A 20,340-nucleotide genomic window follows, 5' to 3' on the forward strand; every position below is an offset into this window, starting at 1 on the left:
GACCCCAGTTCAAGTTCAGACTAAAATTCAAGTAGCAGACCGTATAGGAACCATATATCCTTACTGTTGGTGGTAATGGTTGTTTTCCTAATCTCTTCTGCCTTGGTTTCCTAAATGGAAATGACAATAAACCAGTTAATGTTACGGAGAATAGAATAGTTTTCTCTAAAAATCTATAAGGTCTAATAATAATGTTTAATAAGCTCCAATTTAGATTAAATGTATTGAGTCACTTCATTTTCCTTAAAAGGGTCAATCTTTTGGAAGGCTAATTCAAAAAAAGGTTTCAAAAATCAAAGATTGAACTAAACACAGCTCTCTTTTGTCTAATCTATGAAAAATTGTCTTGGGTGGAAGTTGTATTGGGATTTCAGGCTAGACTGAATCAGTCTTCATCCTGTTCTCAGAAGATCTAGCTTTCCAAAGTGTTCATGCTGGGCTGACCATGTGATCACAGTATTGGCCTCTCTAATAAGCTCCTGTGTGCGGCCTATTCTTTTCTTTGCCTGGAATCCTCATTTTCCTTAGTGCTATGGATTCTTGGGTCTTTGACCCTTGAAAGTCAAATCTTTAGCACAGATGGTGTTTAGTGAATGAATTATATGCTTACACACAAAAAGAGAGCAAAGACTGAATTTTGTCTGACCTTGCCTGGAGTAAAGTCCTTCTCTGGCCCAGATAGTCTCTATCTTTTTGGAAAATTACTGAGCAATCTTAAATGTGCAATTTCTAAAATTTTTAGAGGCACAGGTAAATATGACTAGTCTGGCAAAGAAGATGGTTTAAACAGCAAAATTAATGGGAAAAATGATAATCATCAAGCATATTGATAAGTCAGTAGCAATTTAAGTAGACAGATCTTTCTACTATAATGTGCAAGATGTATTCCTGGAGAATGTTGTGTTCTGAAGAATTATACACTAAAGATTATAAGGTTTCTGGAGAAATAGGGTAGGAAGCAAATAATTCAGAACCCAATTACCTTTGTACTGGAAGCATTAACAAAAAGAATTAATACCTTGGAAATGACTTGGACAATTTAAGCAAGTGGCTCAGTGTGGTTAGAGGCTGCCTTAAGGAATACTGAAAATACACAAAACCAACAGAGCAGAAATGCTGGCTTACAGGCTTGGAGGCAATGCAGATATAACTGGACCTGGGAGCATGTGAGGAAGTGCACACTCCCAGGAGATGAGAGCCCTGCACAGGTGGGATTGTGCCTCTCTAGTGTGGGAGCCCTGGTTGTTGTGCTCATTTTTCATTTTCTTTTGGGAGAGTAGGAGCATGGCTGCCTGCATATCAGACAAGCCTAGGGGCTTTTTCTTTTCTTGATGAATGTTAAAATTCTACTCCCACTAGTTCACCTTCCCTAGGAACAGTGATTTGCAAACCAGTACAACTTCCAGATTATGGTGATTTCATTCCACTATTTACCAGTCTCTCTTACATGAGCCAGATGATATTACAGAAATGGGCAGCAGAGCAGAGCAGACTGTACTGTTTCACAATCTGGAGGAGAGACAAACAGTTCTACCATCTTGGGACTTGAACACATTACGATCTCTTCTTTTCCTCTGTCCTTCCCTCCTCCCAGATCCTATCTATACATGCTTACCTACTCCTTCCAGAAGTTCTTTGGAAATTTATTTTTCCTATAGTCTACTCATGAATCCGGTCATGAGGAAATGGTACAGGCTGGGAGTTGTCCTACGGAATGAATGGTCTCTAAACTTTTAGGACTGTCAAAGATACAAAAGATAGGAAAAAATGAGAGGCTGTTCCAAAACCGAAGAATACGGATACCTTAGGGACAGAACATCTAAGTGTATCATGTGTTCTGGATAGGATTCTGATTGAGAAAGGAGAAAGAGATACTGTTGGGATAGTTTGAAATTTGGATAGAGTCTGTGAATTGGGGGGTAATAGTGTATGAATACTGGTTTCCTGATTGGGAGGGTTACATGATAGTGTATGAGGAAGTGATCTTGCTTTGAGCAGGTGCCAGTGGTTGTATTTCTGGATTATAGAGTGTCATGTAAGAAAAAAAAAATGATAGGTAGATAGGTAGGTTGATTCATGCATGCATAGAGATAGAAAGAAGGGCAAGAAAGAAGGAAGAAGGGGAAGGCCGGCCAGTGTGTAAAATAGTAATAGTTGGGGGATCTCGGTGAAAGGGATTTAGGAGTTCTTTATATTACTCTTGTAAATAGTGGTTTTGAAACTGTTTTTTCTAAACTACTTTCCAAAATGATTATAAAAATATTTAAATTTATTTATTTTTTTTGCTTTGCTTTGTTGTTCGTTAGATGAGATCACAGCTAGTTTTCGTCGCTTTGGCCCTTTGATTGTGGATTGGCCTCATAAAGCAGAGAGCAAATCCTATTTTCCTCCTAAAGGTAATCCTCATGATTCAATATACATGTACAGTGTGTCCTGATATTGTTTAGTGTTTAGCCTTTTCATAAATGTTTACTTTCGCTGTAAGATTTTTCATTGTTAAACTTATATTTTCCCAAATGTGCCCTTGAAATTTATACCTAATACATACTTTTGGTTCAAATTTAATTTGACTTCAAAAGATGTTCCAAGATACCAAACTGAACTTAATGTTGATCCTATCAACATTATTCCTACATCAGGTAGGAAGATGTAAGTTTTCTTAACCTTTTTTTACTCTTTCCCTTAGTTTCAGCTTATATACTTCCTTAGTTTCAGCTTATATACTTCCTTTCTGTTGAAGAATTAAAAAAAAAAATTAGGGAACAAATAAGCCTTTTTTTCTCCTTTTTATCAGGCTATGCATTCCTGCTCTTTCAAGATGAAAGCTCTGTTCAGGCTCTGATTGATGCATGTATTGAAGAAGATGGAAAACTCTACCTGTGTGTGTCAAGTCCCACTATCAAAGATAAGCCAGTGAGTGCTGTCTAACATGAAAATAGCTTTTTGTTTTTTGCTGTCATCTCTGCTTTGTTTGAAAACCCACAGACATCTTGATGTATCTTTTAATTGACATGTTCGTAACCTACTTACAAACTGCTATTGTTGTCAACCTAACATTGACATGCTATGTTATTTACACACATTATCTTACATTGAATTTTTTGGTTAATTAAGATATTGGTAAGTCTTTACCATTAAAAAATTTAACTTGATAACGCATTTGATAAAGTAGCTGAATTTCCTTGAATAATAGAACCCCCAAATCACAAATAGATATTTGTTTGTCTTCTTCTTCTCTTTGATCAAGATCTTACCCAATAGCTATCCTTAACTTTTTGCACTTGGTACTCTCCCAAAATAAAGTGAATTATACATATACAGAAATGTACATGGCATACTCTTTTTTATTCTTGAAAAAGTTTTTTTTTTTTTAAAGATTTTATTTATTTGACAGAGATCACAAGTAGGCAGAGAGGCAGGCAGAGAGAGAGAGGAGGAAGCAGGCTCCCTGCTGAGCAGTGAGCCCAGTGCGGGGCTCGATCCCAGGACCCTGGGATCATGACCTGAGCCAAAGGCTACTGAGCCACCCAGGCGCCCCAAAAATGTTTTTCTTTTTTCTTTTTTTTTTTTTTTTTAAGATTTTATTTATTTATTTGTTAGAGAGAGCGAGAGCGAGCACAGGCAGACAGAGTGGAAGGCAGAGGCAGAGGGAGAAGCAGGCTCCCTGCGGAGCAAGGAGCCGGATGCGGGACTTGATCCCAGGACGCTGGGACCATGACCTGAGCTGAAGGCAGCCGCCCAACCAACTGAGCCACCCAGGCGTCCCCAAAAATGTTTTTCTTTATCATAAAATTTAGTCTTTAGGAATAGTAGCAACCAGCCTGTTTTTTCAAATCTGACAAATCAACAATTTATTATCACTCAGCCAGATCTAGTAATGGGGTACAGTTCAGAATGGAGGTGCCTGTGGGTTCAGCTCACACAATAATTAATGGAGTTCCTCTTGGTGTCTTGGGATTGTCTAAGTCTGGAATGCTTTTCCCAGAGTTCCCATGGCCTAGATGGTAATTATATTTGACCTGTTTATGTTCCCTTGCAGTCGCCATAGGTATTTGAGTGTGGGACCTCTGGCTTAGGATTTTGTTGTTGTGCATATTAAGAATATCCTACTACGAGCCCATCTGTAGCCTTCGGTTTGGGCATTTGTAATAGTAAATGCAAACAATTAAAATAAGGTACACGATTCTTGGTTGACTAAAGCAGTGGACACATTGAAGTGTTTTATCATAAGTTTAGTGTAGATATCAAAATTTTTACTTTGAAATGCTTTTTGAAATAATGCAGCAGATTTATTAGTATCAGGAGTAGTTTGCACTTGTAGGATTGGGCACATAATCCTAGCACTGTATTCTGATCAGCATTAAATACGGTGATAACTTAAATTATGTGGATATTGGAGGATTGAGTAGGATAGAAGCCCAAATAATTTGAGAAACAGCTAATTAACTTACTAGTAATTAAGGACATATTAGTGATTTAGCTTATAATAGATAATAAAAATTGAATTTTCAACTTTCATTCACTTAAAAATGGTTCATTTAAAAAAATCACTTGCTCTTAAAAATGAGATGAAGGGGGACGCCTGGGTGGCTCAGTTGGTTGGACGACTGCCTTCGGCTCAGGTCATGGTCCCAGAGTCCTGGGATCGAGTCCTACATCGGGCTCCCAGCTCCATGGGGAGTCTGCTTCTCCCTCTGACCTTCTCCTTGCTCCTCACTCATGCTATCACTGTCTCTCTCTCAAATAAATAAATAAAATCTTTAAAATAAAAAATGAGATGAAGGGTTAGGCTATGCTATATGTAAGTCTTCTAATTTTTATTGATTTATAATGGTGTGGATTATTGTTGCTCTTAAAATAAAATACTCTACAATAATTTTTAACTTATTTCCTCATAAACTGTCTGCATTAAGAATGAGACATTCAGGTTTATCTGCTCTCTAGGTACAGATTCGGCCTTGGAATCTCAGTGACAGTGACTTCGTGATGGATGGTTCACAGCCTCTTGACCCACGAAAAACTATATTTGTCGGTGGTGTTCCTCGACCATTACGAGCTGGTAAGAAACAAACAGAACTACCCTCTTCACCTTTTAGCATAAGAAATACCTTATAAAGGTTTTTAAGAAAAATTCTCCACAAGCATTTGAGTTAATGTCCAAGAGCGAGAGTTCTAGAATCAAAGTATCTGGGTTTGAATTCATGTGCTCTGCTCCCAGTTAAAAGTTGAGTGATATTGGACAAATTATTTCCTCTAATTTTCAATTTCCTCATCAGTCAAATGGAGTAGTAAGTGTATCTGCTTCATATAGAGTTGTTCTGAGGATTAAGTGGGAAAAAGTGGTGCCAAGTGCTTTGTGTGGTGTTAGAGAGCACCACTCTCATCATCGTCTGGAAAAACCCTTCAAGAATAGATTTTAGGGTTTGTTTCCCATGGCCTCATTTGCTTACCAGTTCTTTACTGAGCTCTGGAATATAGTAGGGTTTTCTAGCAGCAGTGTATCGTGTTTTTTAGAGTAGTATTTACAGGTGAAATTTCATCCCAAACTTAAAGTAAAATGAGGCTTATTGGTATAAGTGAGAAAAAGAACATAAAATGAACAAGAATGCAGTTTAAAATTGTAAGATTTCTGGAGAAGATGATACATTCATGATTTCAGGTTTTAACATAAAAAATTGGTGAATAGCTAGACTCTAGGGAAAGGTAACAAAGGTTTGAAGGAAATCAACTAGAAGGACCTCCAGACAAGGTCTGTAAATCCATTTTCTAGCGTTCACATGATTGTTTATATTAAGTAATATATTATTAACCGTAAATATATGGTGGCAACATGGTATAAAGCAGACAGACCAGGGTGCCAAGCCCAGCGCTATCACTTAACCATCTGTGGCTCGATTTCCCCAGGAAATTACTACCTACTTCCTAGGGTTGTTGTGAAAATTAAAAGAGAACATATGTGAGGGTTGCTGGAGGGGCGTGGTGGGACGGATGGGGTGGGTGGGTGATGGACACTGGGGAGGGTATGTGCTATGGGGAGCGCTGGGAGTTGTGTAAGACTGTTGAATCAGAGACCTATACCCTGGAAACAAATAATACATCATATGTTAATAAAAAAAAAAAAGAACATATGTGAAACATCCAGTAGAGTTCCTGTCCTTTCTTAAAAGATTAATGATTGATTTATTAATTATTATAAGGTCGTGAGTTCAGAATACAGATGAACTGCTTTAAATGAAACCTTTGGTGAACTAGATGGATTTTCCTGATTTCAGTAACCTATTTGCTCCTATCTCATTTAGTGGAGCTTGCCATGATAATGGATCGTCTGTATGGAGGTGTGTGCTATGCTGGGATTGATACCGACCCTGAGTTGAAATACCCAAAAGGAGCTGGGCGAGTCGCATTCTCTAATCAACAGAGTTACATAGCTGCTATCAGTGCCCGCTTTGTTCAGCTGCAGCATGGAGAGATAGATAAACGGGTAAGTCCTAGATTATATTTTGGGGAGTTCTAGGAATGGCCCTCAGTGTGTCATTACCAAGATTGGAATGGGGGGATTTTATATGACAGTAAAATTAGCAGCTGACAGTATGTCTCTATGACCAATTAGGTGTGTGCTTTGTAATACATCTAAGGATTCCTACAAATTTTTTCTATCCCTTAGTGTTTTGTGTAGCCTAACACAACACTGTATCAATTTACTCGGGGCAATTTAATCTCCTAAACTAGCACCTCTATTCATTAATTTATTCGGTTAGTCAATCATTCAGTAAATATCATTATATCAAGTACAAACATCAATGCCCTTGAGATCTCCTGACTTTTTTTTTTAAAAATCATGAATACCTCAATAAGCCCTATTTTTCCAGTGCACTAGGTAACAAATCACTGAATGAATTCACTTGTAGGGCTGCATATCTTTGAAATATTTCATTATAACAGTTTAAATAGAAGAAATCATCTTTTTATTTGTAGTGTATTCTACCACCTGAAATTAGGTAGTAATTAGCATTATTTTTAGCACTTTAAATTCCTCTTTGTTGGTTAAGCTTCTGAATTAAAAAGCTGAAGAAAACCTCAGAGATAGTATCCTCCTCTGTTTTCTAAGGTACAGTTTTTGAAACTCTGTATTCATCTTATTTCTTTGCATTCATAGATTATTTCTTATCTTCGCGTTTCATGCATTCAGCAAATGTTTTAGCCCCTAGGACAAGAAGTCTCTGTCCTCAGTTTATGTTCTGATAGATAGAACTGTATCCTATACCAAAACTACTCAAAGTGTGCCAGCAGCAAATGGTTACTAGCTTGTGGTAAGATAGGAATTTACACCAGAATGTGAATCAGCTACATTAGTAAGCATAATGTTTAGTTCAGCTGACTTTTTTTTTTTTCCTCCCGGTAGAAAGACCCTCTTGATGATAGAAGCAATACATTGATTTATATTCTGGTGTCAGCTTCCTATTTCATGGGAGACTGGCACTTTCATTAGGACTGACTGATATCAACACTCTGAGGCATTGTGCTCAAAAAAGTCTTTTTTGATTGATTGTACTGTGCTGTTCTCAATTCATTATGTAGAAACTATCAAGTCAATAGTGGTTTACATTTATTGCTTATGTTTCATTTCATGTATATTCTACTTCAGTGTCAGTGTAAAATATAAGATGATAGTGGATATCATAGTATATTGTGAATCTTTAAACAGAAAGGTCTAGATTCTATTATAAACACAGGAAGAGGGCGAGACAAGTTGCAGAATACATTAAACAAGCCCACTTGTTTTTTGTTCACACTAAAAAATATCTACATCCACATGTGCAGTGTCTTCTGCCTCGCTGCTTCATCCCAACAAAGGTGTCAGAAGTGTAAGGTTAGTTATTGGAAATGCAGACTTCATTTGTATTCCTCTGCGATCAGATCTTTGACCAGTGTTCTTGCCACTCCTTCCATGTTAGAAAATGGCCTCGGGGCCAGAAGGCTGATGCTCTAGTTTCCTCTGCTCTTCCTGTCTTCATGTCACTCATCTTCTTTAGTTCACGGCTAATCTTTGTCAGGATTCCTTGACAAGAGCTGGATGGCACCAGAGGTAGTGATGACCTGGTATAAGGGAATTTAACCATGAGCCTCTCCAAGACTAAAAATAGCCAACTCTTTTCTCACTGGTGAATTAATAGCCAGGTTATTTTTAATGCTTGAGAGACTCCATTGACAGGTTGGCCTACTGAACACTGGAACAGACCCAGTTTTATAAATCCACCTCTCACTTTTAGATAAAAGTCAACCATTCTCACTGACAACTGAGCAGGGTTTTAGATTGTGAATACTATGGCTGCATCTTGTTTTCTCAGAGTTTTGAGTTTGTGATTATAACCCAAGATATGTACACTGTAAATAGAAACCCTGACCCAGGCTTTATTACAACTTAGAAGTTTCTGCCGCAGAAGCCGGAGATCTTCCCTCTGATGTGAATATTGAAGTGCTGTTTTGTGGAACTGGGAAGCTCTTAGTTGGTTTGTTTAAATTATATTTCCACGTATGACAAAAATCCAGATCCACTAGTTAAAGTGACAGTTTGTGTCTATAAATAATCACATGTGGGTTTAATCTCATAATGTTCTAAACAGTTGGCTTCTCTTTTTTATTTCTGGTAGAATCCCACTGTCCTTTGAAAAGTGGCTGTTTAATTAGACAGAAATGTAAAATGATGGGCATGAAAGCCTTGCCAGGTTCGTAGAAGATGGATTATCTTAATTTCAATAAAAGAATTATTGACTCTTGTTTTGCAGCACCCTGGCATATGTTCACTAGGACAGTAGATGGAAATGTACACACCATAGTCAGAGTTGCCTGGGCCATTCACTAAAAAATATAAACTTGTTTCTTTTCTTTTTGATTGCAGGTGGAAGTTAAGCCATATGTCTTGGATGATCAGCTGTGTGATGAATGTCAGGGGGCCCGTTGTGGGGGAAAATTTGCTCCATTTTTCTGTGCTAATGTTACCTGTCTGCAGTATTACTGTGAATATTGCTGGGCTGCTATTCATTCTCGTGCTGGCAGGGAATTCCACAAGCCCCTGGTGAAGGAAGGCGGTGACCGTCCGCGACATATTTCATTCCGCTGGAACTAAAGGGTAACTACAGTGCTCATTTTCAGGCCTCAGAATAAGTGCACTCTTCTGTTAATTCTGACCCCTTCCTCAACCTCTTCATGCTGGCATGTCCTTTTGTAGCAGCCCGTAACTTAACAATAGTATAATGAAAAGAATGACCTATAATATAGGTGTTTTGTAGATTCTTGTGTCACTGAAAAAAATATGTAAGAACTCCTTTTTCATATTGCCATCGTGTTGCATGGAAGTTTTGTTCTCTTGTTTTGCTGGAGACCAAGAGGATCCAAACTTCCTGTAACATTTTCTTAGAGGAGAAAGAGAAATATTAAAAGAGAAATGAAACAATAGAGTATTTTGGGTTTTTAATTAAATTATTGTTAATAATATAACATATAAGAATACTTTTATTAAAATTAACCATGCACCAATAACACTATCAGTCTGTCCTGACAGTTTTCCCCCCAGAGAAGTGCTTTTGCCCCTCCCTCCCTCCCTCCCTTCCTTCCTTCCTTCCTTCTTTCCTTCCTTTCCTCTCTTTTTTCCATCCCCCTTTTTTATTCATTTAACAGCAGTGGAGGAAGTTAACAATTATTAACAGGAAAGAGCATGTTAAAGCAAACACAAATGCATGAGCAAGATTGAAGCAGCATTAGAACAAATTGTAAGGGTTTAGAGGCCGAATAGAATTTCATGACGCCTCAGAGTTACTACCGCATCAGAAAAAAAATAGTAAAGTAGGCAGAGCTAGGTTTATTTTCTTTTCAACCATTTTAAAAACTTTAGAATGTAAAAATTGGGTAAATTTACTACTGAGGGGAGTGCACTTACTTATTTTTAAACTTCTTTATCTGGTCACAGCCCCAGGAAACCTACCAAAGCTAGAATTAACGACAACTGGTGGGAAAACTAGCATTTCCTCTCCTGAAGAACAAATGTATAAATTTTATTTTTGATGTTATATATGAACTCTATATCCTAATTTACTAACACTCATCAGGTGTCAGCCTTTGCTCTCCATTTTGACGTTAAAAAACGAGACAAAACAGAACAGATCTAGAGATACCTCAAGGATATCATTTTTGATTTTGTGTTAGAGTACAATTGTAGCCAAAACTGGAAAATGAAAACCAATATACAAATTGGCTGCTGATTGGCTTACTTTTCGATTTAAAGTTACTTTGGGTATCTGTAATTTAGTTGTAACATAGAAAATGAAAAAAAAAAAAGTTAAAAAAAAGTTAAGTAGTTGCAAAGTGTTTTGCACTGTTGAACTAAGTAACTGTGTAAATCTGTGCAAAGGTACGTATGTTTATCTTACTCTTCCTATAAAATAAAATAACATTACCGTTTCAGAACTTAGCATGGGACATAGTCAGTGTTTGAAGTGCCAACTTCATCAAGTAATGCATGCTTTATTATAAATAAAATTCTAGCTTTGAAAGGCGTTATTATGTGTTGAGCAGTATGCTTCAGGGGTAAATTTAAAATAGTCTCTTGAAGCCCTGGTCATGGAAGTAACTTTTATTTTAATCGACATTCTCTTATCAAATGCCCTACCCACCATTAAAAGGATTATTACCAGTGTGCAAAACGTTAAAAACACAAAAATCAAAATCTAATGTCAGTCTTGCTAGTTGTGCTACCTAACAGTACCATCTTGGATCCTTCAAAACCAAAGACTTGCCCCAGCACTACGGTGGAACCACCTGGCTGATGACCCCTACCGATTATCGTTAGGAAAAGCAGTCCTTTATTTTTAATACAGGCTTTAATGAAGTATATACCTGTTAAGTTCCAAAGGTCAAAATGGAGGCATATGCTGTCTAATGGTCAAACATAGGGAGCTGCTTTTAAAGAATTCCCTGCAAATATTGAAAGCAGTCATGCGAATGGAGGGTGCTCTTGTGTAGCTGGTCAGGGACTTTTTTTTCTTTTCTCCTGAACTACATAATTCTAATTGAAATGTTCATTTGCCTCTTTTTATTCTTTTAAATGCTTGTAGGTGGCTTGGGGTGTGCTATTGTGCTGTTCCTACTCAGTAAACAGGTGTGATGAGTTAACAAGAAATAACACTGTTTGAGAACTAGCTTTGAATAATAATTTTTCCCTTTGTACATGACCTGCTGAATTTCGGTACAGTGTTTTTGTAGCTAACTTATTTTGTCATGCACATAATGTATATTTGTTATGCACTACTTTTGTATATCTTGTTTTTCCAACAGTGAACATTTTTAGGCACACTTTTCACTGACGGGATATCTCTTTATGCAATACCTCAATTTTTCATATTGCAAAGAGTAGCTTTTTGTACTTTTATTACTGAGAGATCTTCATATACTTCATTTTTTAATATAAATAATTTTAATAAATTTTATTTTCTTATATTCTGCTTTTTATACATTTCAGTGCTCTGCATACATTTTAAATTATGAATGTTGTGCACTGGCAATGCTATTTTAGAGTCTGCAGAGAAGAGAAAGCATGTTGCTTAAACATCCTTCCCCAACACCAGCTATTGGTGTACCTATAATTTAAGAAATAGTTTATGTAAAGTCACAAATTAATGAAAAAAATTCGCATGAAAATGACAGATAACACTGTAGTTCCTAAAAAGAAAAAAAAAAATTAAATGCATAAGCATAGGGTAGAAATTTAAAATAACAAAATTGTCTACAGCTTCTTACTAAGTTTTTCAAATTATTCATAATGCAGACATTCTTGGTGAATGTTTAGCCATTTTTAATATTAATAAATTGATGTTAAGTGTTTGATTCAGAGATGTCTGCTCTTTTAATTATATATAAAGAAAAAAAAATAGCCTGCCGTGGGACAGGTGTGTAATGTTAGTATGCATGACTAATGTAAGAAATTGTTATTCTACTAATATTTACTTGTGATTGTGTGACAAGCGTGTTTACAGATTATTTGGTTACACTTCAATTTACAGGGCATAAACAATTATTATCTATTACTCTGAACTTTATTGATTACATGTCCTTCAGATTACATGGGATTGTAGTTGGGAGTTACCATGTAACTCAAAACATAATTAACATGTAATTAGTTTACAGACTTTAGAGTATCACTGCAATTTACCAAGCATGTAGTTCTAGCGCACTAGCATGGCACCAGCCATGTACTTACAATGTAGTTACAGAGTAATTACATGGTTATTTTTGCAATGTAAAATAAAGTGTTTCTGATTATTTTCTATGTAAAGGAACCCTCTCCCCTCCCCTTCTGGTCCCCACGCTTTGGTATAATATATATACTTCTCCATACACAGACCTCTGCAGAATGCAAAATAAAACTTGCAGTGAATGAATTTAGCATTTTATGAGAGTGCTGTTGGAAAGACTTGATAATTCACCCCTTTTGTTTTGAAGAGTTGAATCTTCTGTTAAAAGGTGATTTAAAACTTGAATGTGATGAATTGTGGCAAGTTAACTTCAAGTTATGTGCAATACTTATTTCAAACTTTTGAAAGATCTTTGCAGTGTAATTCTTTGTTTTTAATTGCAGACATTTAAAAATGTCATTTTCTACTGTTAAGAGTAATCCTCTTTCTTGCTGGTGTTTCTAAAGAAAAGAATCAGAAATCAATCTTTCTACTAATGTAAATTTGAGATTATTTTTAAAAATGGAATAAAAGAGGTTTTGGTCATTTGCTTTATTTTATTATCTTATTTTAAAGCTACTGTGATTGATAGCATTGTAAGAATTGGGACAATATTGTATTCAACTGTTTTATTTTTTATATTTTTAAAATTTAAAGTATAATTAGTTTTTATAATTTTCATCAGATTTTTGTTATATTTTTTGGAAGTGAAACTTTTAGCAAGTGGGTGTCTAGTTTTTACTAATCCCTAATGTTTTTTTTCCCAGTGTATTGCTCATATTATCAGAAGGAAAAGTTATTTAAGTATGTCAGTTAATTGTACTACTTGGCTGAATTTCCATATAGTTTTTACTGTGTATGGGGAGGTTGTAGTATTTATTATAGCATTTTAAATAAGGGTAATTCATTTTTTATTAAAGTCATTTTCACGTTAAGTTCCTATTTTTGTATGTTCTACTCTTAAGTTATATAACACAGTTCCTTTTTTAAAAGAGTTCATTTGTTGAAGTGCTAGTGGAAAATTAATGTTATTAAATAGTTTGCAAATGACTATTTATACCAGTATGCATATAATTTTTAAATATTTGTAATGTGAGATGTTGAATGAATAAAACTTTTAACTCAGCTTTCTTTTAATATACTTCTTTATTGTGAACATAAATAGATTATGCTTCCATGATTAGGAATGTATCATTTAAAAAGTACTAGGTGTATACTCTTGGGCCAAGGCAGAACGAATTGACATGAAAAGGTGTCCAGTCATTTAAGTACTAGTGGCAAGTGTGCATTGTTTACGTAAGTTTGTAAGTATTGGTGGGTTGTTGTCTTTGATCTGCACTATTCAGTCACATACTGCCCTGCAGAATCTTTTTTCTTTCTTTTTCTTTTTTATCTTTTCTTTTCTTTCTTTTTCTTTTTTCTCTTTTTTTTTTTTTTTTTTGTAGCCTTCAGTACATGTGTGTGAGGCCTCAGTCAGGATCTAAGCTAAAGGCCAAGTCACCTGCTTAAGTCCAGATGTCCAGCAAAAGTAAGGGAACATGCATCTTCATAGAGAAGGTCACTATCTGGAGGTTTAGTTTGTGGTCTTTGCTAATGAAGAGCCTTGATTTTTGGCCCTTGTATAAGAGGATCACGGTTAGCAAGTCTTGACTTTCAACCCTTGATTTTTGGCCATCGTATAAGAGGATCATGGTTAGCAAGCCTTGATTTTCAACCCATTGACTTTCAGTGCTTAACTGACTTGAGCCAGTTGCTAACATAGGGTATGGCCTCTGGGATAATAATCTCTATAGCCCAAGAATTGAAAGTGTTTTGTTTGATTTGGTCCATTCATTATGTGGACTACCGGGTCTGTGATGTATTATTATTTACATTTTAAACTGCATTTTCAAACTTTAACTTAATGATTTATTATGACATAAAGTATGACATGGAGGATATTCTGTTTTGTCAGATTTGATTTCTGTTCTTTCATACCTTGAGTATAGTATTCTTAAGCCTGGAAGAAGCAGTTCTCCTGAGACCAATGGACTGTAGAGGTCTTTTGCTTCTAAATTGTTTTTTCCTTAATATAGCTCTGTAAACTGTAGGGAGTACCTGAGGGCTGAACCAGCAGCCCATGAATTCAGTGGACGGACCCTAAGGAAGCCCCGGGGACATTGGACATGTGGGTGCCATTTGGTTGCTACCTTCTATAACATCTCTTGGCATTCTGGGTTCGTTTAAGCATTTGAGGAGAAAACACACACACACACACACACACACACACGAGTAGATTGTGTTTCTTTATTTTAGAAGTATTTATTTTAAGCAAGTGCTTATCAGCTGTAAATGATGCAACAACTGAATCTTGAAATAATATGTAGATACACTACTTTGGTATTTTAAATCACAGAACAGTGAATCTGAAAAGGGTGTGAGAGGCCATCTAGGCTGTGTTTCCTTATTCCCTGGTAGTTCACCCAAACTTGCCTAAAAAGGAAAGTTCTCCACCCCACTCTTAGCCATTCGTAACAATCGAGTTATTTCATAACCTCTTTTGGTAATGGCTTTGTATTAACATTCAGTTCAAAAGGAAAATCATTTTTTTAGGAGGTTTTTTTTTTAAGTTTGATAAATATTCCCTTAATGTGTGGTCAGAAGTCGTGGGGGAAAGTAAACTCCTGATTTTAAAATTTAAGAACTGTGAAGATGTTAATGAATTAAAAACATTTAAAGGGTAATTCTTTTTTTTTTTTTTTGAAGTATGTAATGATGGAATGAGAAACAAGAAACTCTTAATATTTCACAGATTGTGATCTTCAGAGGACTAAGGTGGTCCTCTATAAGAAACAGAGAAAAAAAATTAAAGTTCTGTCATTAAGTAAGCTCAGAAAGAATCAAAATATGCAACTAGCTCGTTAAGGCTTTTAAAGGTTGAAGAAATCTGTTTTTCTTTGTTTGAAGTGTTTCCCCTACCACCACCAAATTACTTTGCCCATAGTCTCTGATTGCAGATAATGTGGGTCCCATGAGACATACTTGGGATACATTGCTCTACATTTTGGTATGTTTACTGGTGTCAGGAAGTCAGAGAATCTCTCTCTGTTTTTTTGTTCTGCAAGGGCTCTTGATCCTGTCCCTCCCTAGTCATACCCAAGGCTGTTGTCATTGTCTACATTTAACTTTACAGAGTTTCGACATAGTTGCCTTGCTTCTAACCCCTGCACCATTTCCAGCTCAGCTCCATAATTCCCCTCCCTCTGCTCCCAGCTCTAGAAGAGAGACATTGCTTTACGGAATGAACCATCACCTTGCAAAGCTGTTTGGATTGTGCCATTCCCTGGCTCAGATCAGCCTTTATTTCTCATGAGGGCCAATCCAGGTACACCTTCAGACAAACTACTTGTTTGAATTTGCCCTTCAATGACATGCTATCTTTCTGATCACACATATCATTTCCCTCCTTGGAAAATTTTCCCTTGCAAATTGTCCCCCTGTACCCCTGCTGATGCTCTGAGAACAGGGACTGCTGGCTTTGAATAAATCTAAGAATTCAGAAAATGAACATTTGTGCCCTACTGTGAATTCTTCAGCAGCACCAATGCAGCCTCTCTTATTAAAGAACATTTTGCTTTGGCATCCCTGAATCTTGTTGGGATATTTTAAGTTCGAGTCTGTTTCTAGTCAGTTTGGGTGTCATTGTTGACTGGCTGGGACAAGTATCATATTGTGATTCAGTGTGGTGACCAGAGGTGGAAAAGTACAGTTTGTCTGAAGGAAGTTAAAAATGAACAGTGGCGTTCAAATCCAGTGCATGCGCCAGCCACCAGTGCGTTCTATTAGGTATAGTGTGATTAAGTGTCAGAGAAACACTGCTGGTGGGTAGATGGGGGCCTGGAAAGTGGTGAATCAGTGAATACAAATGGCAAAAGCCAAGCTTGAGCTTTCTTTATCCTCTTCACTGGAGTTCTATTTCAGTAAGCGGGGCTTTGATACCATAAAAAATGTCAATATGATTAAGCAAATGTCACCATTCTAAAGCAATTATTTTCAGCTCCTCTCTCATCCTGCCTCCAACACCAAAAGAGAGAGAAAAGAACCAAACACACCCAGTGGAAGGGGATGACCCTTCCATCCCCCACCTTGCTGCAAACCTTTACTAAGGGCAACATAGGGCATTTAAAATTTGTTCTGAAATGAGTTACCCAAGATGAGAACTGGGGGTATTAAAAATCTGTGAAGCCGGGGCACCTGGGTGGCTCAGTGGTTAAAGCCTCTGCCTTCGGCTGGGGTCATGATCCCAGGGTCCTGGGATCGAGCCCCTCGTCGGGCTCTCTGCTTGGCAGGGAGTCTGCCTCCTCCTCTCTCTCTCTCTCTGCCTGCCTCTCTGCCTACTTGTGATTTGTCTGTCAAATAAATAAATAAATAAAAATCTTAAAAAAACTTAAAAAAAAAGAAATCTGTGAAGCCGCACGAAGGTTCTAGGCAGGGTCCAGTACGGACCTGAGCCTCCTTAGTTGAATGCATGGAGGTGTCCTTCACCTCTCACAGTTGAGGGAAAAGGGAAGCAGCTGCTGCGTGTTTAACCACTGGTTGAAGATGGGATTCTGAAGACCTGCCCGCGGTGGGGGTGGCGTTATGGAATGGCTTCATCTATCAGGTGACTCTCAGCTCTCCTGAGAGTTTGGTTTGGTTCTGGAAGAGGAAACCAGTCATTGGTGACCACCTTGGTTGGGCAGGCAGTTACATACATTAGCATAGTTAGCACCCGCGTGAGGTACTGAACAGAATACAGATCTCTGGGAAAAGTTGGGTGGCTTGCAAGGTTACACAGCTAGTAAGTGGTAAAGGCTGGATTTAGTCCTCACCCATCAAACCCCACATTTTTTTTTTTTTTTCTATAAACCTCACTGCCAGGGGAATAGCAATGGACAGATTTTTTTTTTCAGTTGGTATTTGCTTTTTTTTTTTTTTTTTTTAAAGAGCTTTTTTATTTGAGAAAGAGAGTGCTCCTGAGCAGAGGGAGGGGGAGTGGCAGAAGGAGAGGCAGGCTCCCTGGGAGGCCAACTCAGTCTCAGGACCCTGGGATAATGACCTGAGCCAAAGGCAGATGCTTAACTGACTTGAGCCACCTAGGTGCCCCCTTCTATTTACTTTTTTTTTTTTTTAATTAATTTATTTTTTTCAGCATAACAGTTTTCATTGTTTTTGCACCACACCCAGTGCTCCAGGCAATACATGCCCTCTCTAATATTAACAAGACAGGAAACAACATGTGTTGAAGAGGATGTGGAGAAAGGGGAACCCTTCTATTTACTTTTAAAACAGAAGCTTCATTCTTAAAACGAATCTGGGTGCTAGGTATCACGTTTGAAAGTATAGAGACAGGAAGATGAAACAAAAGTTGCAGGAGAGAATGGGAGTTTGGATTGTGAGTGCTAACATGAGGCTACTTGCTTCCAAAGAACTGACTCTTGCTTGAGGGATTCACTCAAAGTCATGGAGTTGGGTAGTGGAGACCAGGTAGAAAGGCCAGATGGAAGCTCTTCTTCCATCATCAAGACTGGATGGCTTTGCCTACCTCTGTGGATCTTGTCTGCCTGCTGGCTTGGCTTATGTGCGTGTCTGTGTTTCAGCGGCCAGACTTGGTGTACCGATCATTCCAGGAGTAGGGGCAAGGGAGTGGAAGTGTCATTTCTTTAAACTTTGAGGAACTTCTTAATGCATATCTTTTCTCTTTGACCACCAGTGAAAGACAAATCAGTCTAAAGCAGGAAACAAATAAAAAGGACGATTTTCTCTAGTACTATGAACCATCAAATCCCACAACCACAAGCAGTTCTGGGAGGGAGAAGAACAATGACAAAACAGCTGGCATGGACACCATGTTTACCAAGTGCCAGCCATTTTGCTCACTAGAGGTGTTTCGTTTCTCTCTCCAATCCCACTACTTCATGTGATAGGTGCCTTTAGCGTGGTCACTTTCAGGTGGCTAAACTTCAGAAAGTTTAACCCGCAAATCCAGGATTGAAGCCTAGGCACACAGATATTAGGTCCTATTTTACCTTGGCCCGTTTGAATTTCCACCCAACCAAAGAAGAATTTCATTAAAATTTTACCAAGACATTATACTGAAAGGATACCATTTTACAAGTTGAAAAATCATTTGTCTTTATTTTGTCTGACGAGGATGGCTTCAACAATAACATGATAGCTTTTCTTTGTTTTTTTGTGTGGTAGTTATGTCATCTCCTAAATTGAGAGAACCAAGGAGTGGTGCGACCAACCGAATCACATGGGTGCCAAGAAAGGATATCTAGCGAGATGGATGGACGAATGGGTGGGTGGATCAGTAGGTAGGTAGGCAGATAGACTGACAGATTGACATACATATTAATATATCTATACATCCCATTTTTTGCAGGGGGGGGGCTGGAATTCAAGGAAAATCCCAGCCGGGAGAAAGGGTTTTATTTCTTCCTATAGAGCTATAAATGAACACGTTCTTTGTATAGAAATCAAGCCTTCCCTCACGCATCTCATTCTTTGAGACGCTGCAAAGTCGCTGTCATCTTGCAAAGGCAGTTTCTGAAATCTAAAAGAGCAGAGAGAGACTTTCTTACTGCTGAACTTTCCTGGTGAATTTTTAAACAGCACTTGAATATTTTGCTTTTGGACTGAGATGTCAGAATCATTAAAACAGATTTCTGCAGAGAATATATATTTATACATATTTCCTGATTTTATATAAATATATATGTATTTACATACATATATATGTGTGTGTGTGTGTATGTATATATATATATATATATATATATATATATATATATATATATATATTTAAAAAGAGAAAGAGAAGTATTTGCCATTTTTAGAGTTCTGGAGCTCCAGAGTGCAGAGCTTTGATCATTGCTGCAGCCCAGACTGCTGCTCCTGATCAGATGTGATGCTATAGAGCCTAGAAGAACCAACTTAGAATGTTTGAACATAGATTTGCAGCAAAATGCCCTTCTGAGGGAAATAATACGGCCACAGTCAAATACAGTCGTCAGCAACTTCCCTTTTCTTTGCCACCCAAAGAATTCAAGTCTAATAAAGACCAAACACGACATTCTAAAATTGGAAGACATACAATGGGGGACTCAAATTTGGTCCCCTAAGGTGTCCTACTTAAGTCAGAATCAGTAGCCCTCCCTGAGGGGTGTCCCAGGGTCCAGGGAATGAGGGCGGGTGAAGGTGGACAGTAGGGGGAATGGGAAGGACAGGAGAGGGGGAGTGGGACTCAGTTATCAAATACAGTTCTGTGCCAGAAATCTGTAGCTCTCCCTCCATACACAGAGCCAGCAGCTGGGGCCACAACCTTCCACACTGTCTCCTCTCTTTCCCAGAATGAGGAAATTTTGCCATGATGGCAGTAGTCACCCACGATGGCAGAAAATTGGAATCTTTTTTTTTTTGGCTTTCATTATGCTTATTTTATAGTACTTTCCCCTCTGAGTAAATAGGGAGGGCGCAGCTCCATGACCTTCAGAAGTGGGGTCTGTGCCTGTCTTAATCTGTTTCTGATAGCAGTTAGTGCCCTTGGCATATGTTAACTATTACTATGAGCATCCTAACGATTCTTGTTGCTGTTCTCTGACACAAAGTGCCGGTCCCTGCGCTGGGTTGGAGGCAGGAGCAGGTTTCAGGGTGACCATGCGTGTGGCTGGCAGAAGTCCTCTGCTGCTGCCATCCTACGTCATTTCCCCTCCATGTCTTCTCTGGGTTCTGCCCCATCCAGCCTGTAAGAGTTGCCATGGTGACGGTGGAAGTGTGGAGGCTTCAGGCCAAGTGCCTGCCTGGGCTGCGCCCTGTTCTTGCTGTCTCCCTTGCTCTTTGGGGATGGGATTCCTCCCACAGTGGGAGACCATACACCGCAGCAGAGGGTCAGGTGTCTGGGCTATTGATCTGAACACTAACTCCCAGGGACTGTGCCCTGGAACCCTGGTCAGTTTCAGCTCTGCAGAGTTTCAGATGAGCAGAGAATCTCTTTAGGCAAAGAAGCAGGAAGAGAGAGGTAAGAGCTAGAGATTCAACCTGGAGGTTGTCAGCTGACAGTTCAATTATACTGCCTTCGAGGAAATCTGAT

The 20,340-nt window shown here is 38.1% G+C and overlaps 1 protein-coding gene across 4 annotated transcripts in view; it reads left to right on the forward strand.

The window, feature by feature from the left end:
- The window catches only part of CPEB4 (cytoplasmic polyadenylation element binding protein 4), a 63,694-nt gene extending 50,341 nt beyond the window's left edge, over positions 1 to 13,353 (forward strand). For all 4 annotated transcript variants that reach the window (XM_059174331.1, XM_059174332.1, XM_059174333.1 and 1 more), the window contains 5 exons: positions 2,307 to 2,396; positions 2,795 to 2,913; positions 4,945 to 5,059; positions 6,300 to 6,481; positions 8,900 to 13,353. In XM_059174331.1, coding sequence (XP_059030314.1) covers positions 2,307 to 2,396; positions 2,795 to 2,913; positions 4,945 to 5,059; positions 6,300 to 6,481; positions 8,900 to 9,127 — 734 coding nt within the window. In that variant the 3' untranslated portion in view covers positions 9,128 to 13,353. The remainder of the gene's footprint in view (positions 1 to 2,306; positions 2,397 to 2,794; positions 2,914 to 4,944; positions 5,060 to 6,299; positions 6,482 to 8,899) is intronic.
- Positions 13,354 to 20,340: the final 6,987 nt, after the last annotated feature.

This window comes from Mustela lutreola, chromosome 5, assembly GCF_030435805.1.
Source record: "Mustela lutreola isolate mMusLut2 chromosome 5, mMusLut2.pri, whole genome shotgun sequence".
Lineage (NCBI taxonomy): Eukaryota > Metazoa > Chordata > Mammalia > Carnivora > Mustelidae > Mustela > Mustela lutreola.